This window comes from Abramis brama, assembly GCF_963993115.1.
Source record: "Abramis brama genome assembly, chromosome: 7".
Taxonomy (NCBI): Eukaryota; Metazoa; Chordata; class Actinopteri; order Cypriniformes; family Leuciscidae; genus Abramis; species Abramis brama.
The window spans coordinates 27,800,877-27,810,492 of record NC_139969.1 but is presented as its reverse complement, the minus strand read 5'-3'; the positions used below and the strand labels follow the sequence as shown (position 1 = coordinate 27,810,492).

The 9,616-nt window shown below is 37.7% G+C and overlaps 1 protein-coding gene across 1 annotated transcript in view; it reads right to left on the bottom strand.

Moving 5' to 3' along the window:
• The window catches only part of arhgap21b (Rho GTPase activating protein 21b), a 63,632-nt gene extending 56,083 nt beyond the window's left edge, over positions 1 to 7,549 (bottom strand). Inside the window, exons 1-2 of the mRNA XM_084118788.1 lie at positions 7,321 to 7,549; positions 6,297 to 6,463 (exon numbers count right to left, since the gene is read on the bottom strand). Coding sequence (XP_083974914.1) covers positions 6,297 to 6,371 — 75 coding nt within the window. The 5' untranslated portion in view covers positions 6,372 to 6,463; positions 7,321 to 7,549. The remainder of the gene's footprint in view (positions 1 to 6,296; positions 6,464 to 7,320) is intronic.
• Positions 7,550 to 9,616: the final 2,067 nt, after the last annotated feature.

The following is a 9,616-nucleotide window of genomic DNA, read 5'->3' as shown; positions in this document are numbered from 1 at the left end:
ATATCTGTGACACTCCCTGTGTACACACAACATCCTTTTGTTCTGGAAGAGTGTGGAGCAGCAGTTCTTTCAGGTTATGCAGTAAGCCTGTAAATAATTCATGATGAGCACAGATGCACCTGGACAATGTGTTGCACTCCCAGAGGTGTGTGGATGGTGGCTGGGCTTGCATCAGAAATAGGAATGTTCTCCTTATAAGAAAGCAACAGGTAGATAAGCTCCAAGTACCCCAGGCTGATAAACACATGGACAACTGAATAAAGTGAACAAAACAAAGTGTCCCTCCAGGCATTTTGCATTATAGTCATGTCATGCTAGTGGTGTTTTCAGCTAGCCACGGTGCACAAGAGGTAGTCTCAGCCTCAGACGTCAAGACCACGTACCGCTGGCTGAATGTCTGATGCATAAGGCACACAAAATTGGTAATCATTTGTGGCAATTCTACAGGATTTCTGGGAGACGTGTGTCGCTTTCTTTATCAATCAGCCTGGAAACAAAGCCTTTGTTATGCCAAACCCCCTCATTGCAGAAAAAAGTTGTCACATTCACAACTGTGACAAAGAGCTCTTATCAGGATCAACTACATGCTGGATGTGAAGTACGCGAATTTCGCAGCATAGACTTTTTAAAATAAGTCGAAGAGTTTTACACGACAGTCCGTTATTGTAGGGACATCAACGTTACATTTCCACGTCACTTAACATGACGCAGAGCAAAACGAACTGTGATTGGTTGCTTTACATGTCAGTCTTAGCCAATGTGTGGCTACAGTGCTTGCACCACTTTTTACTGTAGTAATGTATAGTGTAAAAGTATACTTTTTAACGTTGTATACTTTTTCTATGTTGGTTCTTTCATGGGTCAATGATTATTCATCCAAAATAGGGCTGCAAAAACGAATTGATGTAATTATCGATTAGTCGCATCTGCCGACCGTGCACCGAAAACTTCCGCCAGTCGCATGATCAAAATACAGCACTGAATAAGGCGTTTGTATGGACAAAATGCATCTAAAAAATAGTGGTGGAAACAGAGTGAGCTGTTGCTGGAAGGATACGTGATCCAAATGCGTGAGAATTCTTTATTTTAGGCTTCAAGCTAATGCATTAGCGTAATGTTTAACATGGCTTGCCCTGTCAAGCGCTTTGACAGATGTGTGTGCTATTTAATGTGTTGATATGTAGCGCAAAACGTTCATTTTACAGTTATATCCTTATCTGTAAGCATTACAAAATTCACACGAGTATTTCCATTTTGCATGAAAGGCTCGTCCTGACAGTCTGTGTTAAACTTCAGACTTTACTGAACGAGCGCCAGCACGCGTCAAGCAGACGAGACGTATTAGAGAGGGAGACGATAAATATTCAGCGCAAAAACTTTTATTTTGCTGAAATATCTGTTGAAGGAAGTTAAATTGAATTGTAAATTCAACATGTAATTAAAGTTTTTTATGAGAGTGATAACTGTAAAGGTATAACAGCATGTAATTAAATATAATAGCATGACGTTTCTTACATTTACAGGATAAAGAAATGACAGTAAGAGTGAATGTGTGTTCCTGCAGAACATTCCTCTTATCTGTTAACACTGAGTTTGTATTTTTCTTTATTATCTTTATTATTATCTTCATTTTTAATGTAGGGATCTAAACTGTATTTTTGCTTTATAGCTCTTGTGCATAAAGTATAGAAATAGATAATATTCACCATATATGTTTTCATAGCATTCAGCTGGCCTGTTGGTTTGAAGGACAGCATTTGGCAGGATGTGGAATAGTGTGTTTGTCAATAAAATAAAATAGAAAAGAAAATTGGGCTTTTTATCTGATTAATCGAAGAAATAATCGATTATCAAAATAATCATTAGTTGCAGCCCTAATCCTAAATGAATAAACTCTAACTGAACTAAGCATGTCTGGACTCTGGTATGCTGTTCTTTTAAGGCAGAGCAGTGGCTGAAATCAATTTGTGTTTTTCTATTGAATTGAGAATCTATTTTCCCTTCTGGCCCAGGAGTTAATCATATGACAATCAGTAACAGGGCAGAGACACAGGAAAAGGGCGGAAAGCTAGGAATGCTACAACCAATACATTTCTGTCTCTTACTACCATGTGCATATTTCTGCTCCATATTACTATACTTTTCATCCTTTAAGGTGTATCTAATGATCATTCTGATACCTTATGAAAACATTATTTCAAACAAAATTTATTAGACAATGAACGTTGGTCAATGTTATAAACAATCTTGTAATATATCATGCAGAATGTGCTTGGTAAGTAGTATTTATTGCTGAAACCCTTATCCATTGATTATTGTGAATGAACAAGTGAACCAATTACATTAAAGGGAGAAAATAATTCTGTCATAATTTACATGCCCTCATTACTCATCCTCATGTCTTTCCAAACCTGTATGACTTTCTTAACTGGAACATAAAGTTATTTTGAGAAATGTCTCAGTGTTTTTTTTTTTAGTCCATTCAATAGAAGTCAAAGGTCACCAAAAATGTTTGGTTACAAACATTCTTCAAAATATCTCTTAAGCCCTGCAGAAGAATGTCAAACAGGTTTGGACCAACATGAGGATAAGTAAACTACCTTAAATGTAGATTAGCCTATTCTTAAATCAGTTTTAATAAGTAAAACTTTTAAACCAAATCAACACATAGATATAGGCTAAGTTCTATGAGGAGTTATGTATTTATTCACCAGTGAAGTAGCAGGAGGAAGCATTAGTCATCCCCTCCAGCGTCTCTTTATTCAATGAGGAAACTGTGGTCAACCAGGAAAAAACCAACCCAACTAGGGTCAAGAAATTTACCCAAAATGCATTTCACAAGGAAATTGTGTCAACATTACAACAACGGGGTGATGCTGTTTTAAAGGAATAAGAAATTTTTATGAACCTCCAAGCTTAAGAAAATTGTCCATACAAAAGATATATATTATATATATATCATGACCACAGGAACAGAATCCAAAAGGACAGTCCAGGTCTACTGCCTTACAATAGATTTGTATGAAAAACCGACTGAGATTCACTGCAAACCATTTAAATCTCACACATTTTCACACTTAAAAGCAACATATCTTTAAATGGAAAAGAACAGCTTGGAGATCTTCAAAGTATTTTTTTATGAAGAAAATTAATCATTCAGGTTTGGAACAACATGAGGGTTAGTAAATGATGACCATTTTAATTACTGTCGGAACTATCGTCATTAAGATAGCACAAGATCTGAGAAATTTATAGTATAAGAGTTGCCTAACACAATCCTGTGACATTCCAAATCTGGTGCATAATGACCTTTAACACTTTGAATATGAGTAACGTACCGCTGGACGCCAAGTACGATGAGCTAATATTATTTACACCAAGGACTGTTGAAATAAATGAGTCACTTGAGTATAAATCTTTACAGAGAGAAAAAAAGGTTACTAATCAAAAACCAGTGATAATGTAGAGCTCCACATTTTTCACTTCCATCAAAATGAGTTCAGCTTAGCCACACAGAACAAGCACCAGACAAAAAAAAATAAAAATACAAAAGGGTACATTTTCATATTCACACATTAAATGCTTGGCTCATCTAATCAACATGCAGGCAACAGGTTTCCCTTCCTTGTGAAAACTCCTGATGAAGACAGACCAACCACTGGCAGAAGAGAGACATCCCGTCCTCTGACTCCATTTCAGCAGAAAAACAGAGACCGTGCCGAATATTAGATTAAAGGGGAGGGCTAATGTGAGCACAAATCGGCTGATTCTATAAATAGATGACCTTCAACCTGCCATGAACGTGGACAGGGGTTTATACAAAGGTCTTCATTCAGAAGGCCAGCGGATAGATTCGGCAGACTGAGCACAAAAATGTTGATTCGTGGGAGCTAACTATATATAAAAAGGAACTAATCTGGAACTAATACCACAGCATGACAGCGATACCCAAGATAAATCACCACCACTCACTTAACTTTTTTCCCCATTTAGCGCACTTCACTTTCTTTTTAATAAAGGAAAATCCTACTTCTGAAAAGTGTTTTAGCAAAACAAATTGAAACTAAAAATGAAACCAATTCATCATCAACCAGGTTCACGCCTGCAGGAAAAGATCCAGACCACGTCGGATGGCTCAAACTGAGAGCAAGAGAAAAGATGGTCAGTGTTACTAGTACTAACTTACAGAAAAAACTAGACAAACCTTCCTATGTGAGGCTAAATCCGCACAACCCACACTGAAATGTGAAAGCCATAAGTTAATACCCAACTACACAGCACAAGCAATATCGCACGTTTTATTTTGACAGTGTCAGCATTCAGATGGTCCCCACATTGACCATGTGTTTAAAGGAAGGGGTTTCACACCAGCTGTTTGCATTGTAGCTGCACTGCGATCTGACTGTGTGGTTCAGAGCGTTTCGAAAAGCTTCCCCCACAGCCAACTCGCAGATAAACGGATGCTCCACGCTAGAGAAAAAGCCTGCCAGGGAATTTCCTTCAAGAGCATCCAAAGAATTTCATTTCTTCTGCACACACTTATGATTACAGATTACAGTCCTTTATGTTTCTCATAAACTACAAAAGGAATTTCAGACAGCAAATACATTCCAGACTGTGGAAAAGTGTGGAAAAATACAGACTCATTTTGTGCCAAAATGCATCAAAACATTGTGTTTGCAGGACAACAACAGAGTTCATCAACAGTCAAAGCGTTAACCAAAGCTAAAAATCGAAACCAGCCCGGACTTCCAAAAGACTGCTTTTGATATGCAAACTCCCCACATTAGAAAACAGGTTTAGCACACATGGCTAAACAAAACATCAGCGATACAACCATCAAACAATGCAGCTACTACAATGCATGGATAAATATTAAATACCACATAACAGAACTTTGGAAAAAGAGAATCTCTTCAATTCGAGAATAGATGTAAGGCATTCAATTTACAGCTGGCATTCAGGAAAAAAAGAGTGGATTCGGATAAAGCAGCAGCACAGCTTGTGCATTCCACACCAGTCAGTGACACAACAACAACAGGCTGCTCAACTTAATTCAATCTTGTGACCTGAACAACATGTTTCTGCTGAGATTTTCCAATGGAACGATGCTAGTCAGAATAGTGTTTCCCATTAATCATGTAGACTTTGGCGGTCTAATCTGAATGAACCGAAAAATATTTAAATTTCTCATAATGACATAAAAGACCTTTAAAATTACCTTAGGCGTAAATTTTTCTGTGTTGCTTTGGCAAAGCATCTGTCAATTAAACTAAAATAATCACGATATGTCTTAGTGCACTTATCAAATAGCAAAAGGCTGCGATTTAATGAAGTATATTGTCTGTTACGCTCCGTTTTAAATCGAAGTGCTGCACTGTGTTCAGATGCTTCCAGAATTCCTCTAGAATTGTAATGAGACACGCTTGTAAACCTGTTGTGACAGAAACTTAAAGGTCTCCCCGCAAAAGAAAAGCTCAAGGGTTTAACTATCGCAAGTGAGGAAATTAAAAAGTATTGTATATTCACTCCTGTAACAAAGTAAAACAAGAAATATACTTATGAAATATTAATTTTTAAATTTACAGTGCCGTTGTATTACAATAGTAATATATTACTGTCTTAGGGATGATAAAGTATTATTATTATGATTATTAATTGGATTCAAGTTGTTGGCCTTCCTAAAAACATTTGATTTTAAAATCTACAACATTTTTAATATTAAAAGGGAAATAAAAATTAAAAGGAACAAGGTCCACCCCCATATTATCACAAAGTTCTGTAGGAAACAGAAGCAGAAATTCAGCCGTTTTTCTATCTGAATCGTCTCATTCATGCTGCATTCAAGATCAACTTCTGACAAATGACAGGGTGTGTTTCATTGGAAGTGTCAATGACCTGTATTTTTTTAAGTGCTTTGCCTGCACTTACTAGAAGCACACAATTCAAGTCACAAAGACAAACTGTATAAACTGAAACTGAATAAAAAGCATCTGTGGCAGCACAGAGCACACAAGCGGTTCTTTTAAATCAGAGATCATGGAGACTGGCTCATCTAAAATTACACAACGATTCAAACATACCTTTTTAATTAAAAAATTTATATTGATGATTTGTAAGAAACGTTTAGGAATGGTAGATTATCTCAATCAACCTACAATTGGTAGTAGCCTACCTACAGTCAGAGATCTGGACTAGTGACCCAAAAGGTCATGATGATCCATCACCATATTGTGGCCCTCCAGGGGGGCCGCCCCTTTAATAAGCATCCAGTAAAGATAAACCATGGGTCTCACCTCGCAATGCGGAGATGCGCCAGCATAATTCAGCTCATCCTCGTCGCCTGAATTCCTCCAAGGTGTTGCCATCATTTCACTACCGCAGCCAACATCTAGAGAAATCTCCTCAGATCAGCTTCAACATCACATTGGATTTGCTTTTCCACATGTTTGGGTAAAGGACCCTGGGGGAGAAAATAAAAACACACCTTATTAATACTAAACATAACTTATTAAACTACAAAACCTTTAGAAACATTTAATTACTAAAAAAACAAATACTCCTTGACATGATCATAATAATATTTCACTTGTTTATTCATATGTGAATGTTTACATTTTTGGTTATACTACAATTTTCAAAATGAAACCCTTTATTTAAAATTCAAAACAAGATTGCACTGTGTTTGTAATCAACTTCACGGTTCTCTGCACACATTCAGATATATATAAACACGTTTGACGCGATTTCCGATTTGTTCTGGTTTCTTTTTGACAGGTGTTTTGAAGTAATCCCGTAAACCGTAGTGGCCAATAGACTTCGGCCGACATAAACGCCCTAAAAATCGCTTATTCCAGCAAAACGCGAGCCATTCCCTTGTGCCACATGGTTACATGAGCCTTCACCTTTCTGTATTAAAAGCTCAAACTCTGAGATATCAAACACACGAGCTGATTAAACAAGTTTAATCCTGTTAAAATAAAATGATAACCCAAGACAGAGAGTCTAATCTGATTGTAAGCGGAGAGGTTTGATCTGGTGTGGTCAGACTCAACTGGTGTGTGAGCGGCTAACAGCGCTGGAAACTTTCTGCCGTGAATTGATGTCGAGTACGTTACTCAAACACAACAGAATGTATTTATATTTCACTTTGAAAGTGCCGGACTTAATTTTAACGAGTAAACACACTAGGCACGTTGCGTGTTGGATAAAGTTTAAGTGTTCTGAGTGATATATAAAACATTGGGCTCTGGTTAGCATAAGTAGCTAGCAAAACAAAGTAAAGGCTAACTGGTATTGTAATGGCTAGCCAGCACCTACCTGTTGGGAATAAAGCGCTGATGTTACGCTGTAAACGCCCATTGCGCACAAAAAAACTCATTAATTCGTTAGAAGAGTCTAAACGACAAGGTAGGTCCGTGTCCTGTCCTCAACCCGAGTGTTTTAGGTGGATAAAAACAGAACGAAAGTTTTCCTATTCCCCGGTCCAACTCGACGCACACGCGCGCGCGGCACTCGCTGGATCGGGGCTCGAGCGCACTCGGAATCCTTGGAAACGCCACCCTTTCGCGAGCTGGCGGAGCATACATCCAATCAGATTCTTCCTAACACTTCTCGTTTAAATTTCAGCCAATGATTTGCGTTGTTACAAATACTATTTTTCTCCAAACAATCTGTTATCTCTGTCAAGTCATTTAAAAAAAAAATCTAAATGTTTCTATTTATTTATCACTCCTGTTTTTTTTTCCATCACAGCTAGCGTTTTTATGGACAACATTTAGTCATATTATTGAAGCATTAACCCAGTGTTGTACAACAAGGTAGACAGACATACAACTGTTGTTATTCAATATAGCATGTTTTCTGTTTGGGACCAACAAGTGGGGCCTGTTTGACCACAACAATACATTACAGACAAATACAATAACATAAATCCATGCAACAACAACAAACAAATTGTGTACACAAACTGAATCTTAGCAAGTGGAAATTAACAGCAATTTATTCATAGGCTACTTGTTGTGGTCTCTGAAACACTTGCTGCATACTGATGCATTGTTATGAACCTGAAAGTTTGTTTATAATCAGTTCACATGGGATTAAGTCATGAAGTATCAATCCAATACTTCAAATGTTTTATGATCAGACCCAAAAGTAACCAACATTCAAGTATTCACTCTATAAGAGTGAGGATGTGTTTTCTCCTCCCATATTTGATTGTTTAGTTGTCATATGCTACCAGAACAAATGGAGCAATGATGTGGGATGGAACGTCTTGTTAGGACGTTTTGTCTCTAAACACAAAAACTGGACAGTGTTGTTGTTTATATGTCACCCTGTGACAGTTTGACCAGGCAATACAAGAAACTGTTTGTGTTACCCTACTCTTCCCTCAAAACCTTTATCATGCCAACAAAAATAATAGAACACTGCTAAATATTTATTATGAATATATTGGAGTTCTCTAATAAATCCATATTTTATAATATGGATAGATACTCCCAATCATTATCATTTTCTTTTCTTGCCCAACAGAAAATACTTTTTAATATACTTCTGTCAACAAATATGTGAACAACTGTAATATTGGACATTTTACTTTTGTCTGAGGGCTCTCTCTCTCTCTCTCTCTCTCTCTCTCTCTCTCTCTCTCTCTCTCTCTCTCTCTCTCTCTCTCTCTCTCTCTCTCTCTCTCTCTCTCTCTCTCTCAAATACAACTGTTTGTCTGGATTACTGGAGTCACATGTTTGGCCCAGTTCAAAGCGGGGTCGGGCAGTTTTGGCATGCTATTGGCAGTGGCTGTGGAATGTCTGCACACACACTGTGCCCCGAAAAGCGGACGCATGAGGAGCGACTGCTATGCTCACAATCTGAGAGAGCTTCACCAGAGTTAGTCCATCATCTCTTTGCTATTCCAATACACTTAAGTCAGTATCGGTGTCAGTATCAGTGTTTATCAGAATATAAGTCATATGCACAATTCATTTTGAAATCAATTCTGATAAATAAAATATATAGCTCAATATATATGTATATATACAGCGGGGGAAATAAGTATTGAACACGTCATCATTTTTCTCAGTAAATATATTTCCAAAGGTGCTATTGATTGCATAATGATGGCATTGGTTATAGGCGCCATTCTAAGCTTCTGAATGGTCCAGTGAGCACTTTTGGGGCCATAATACGGAAGTGGAAAGACAATCATTTCACCATAAATTTGCCTCGACCAGTGCTCCTCGCAAGATTTCTGATAGAGGAGTGAAAAGAATAATCAGAAGAGTTGTCCAAGAGCCAAGGATCACTTGTGGAGAGCTTCAAAAAGACCTGCAGATAGCAGGTACTGTTGTCTCAAAGAAAACAGTAAGTAATGCACTCCACCGCCATGGCCTGTATGCACGCTCACCACGCAAGACTCCATTACTGAAAAAAAAGCATGTTGAAGCTCATTTAAAGTTTGCTGCACAACATTTGGAAAAGCCAGTGAAATACTGGGAGAATATAGTGTGGTCACATGAGAGCAAAATTGAACTGTTTGGATGCCATAATACACACCATATTTGGAGGAGAAATGGCAGTGCACATTACCCTAAAAACACCATACAACTTGGTGTTG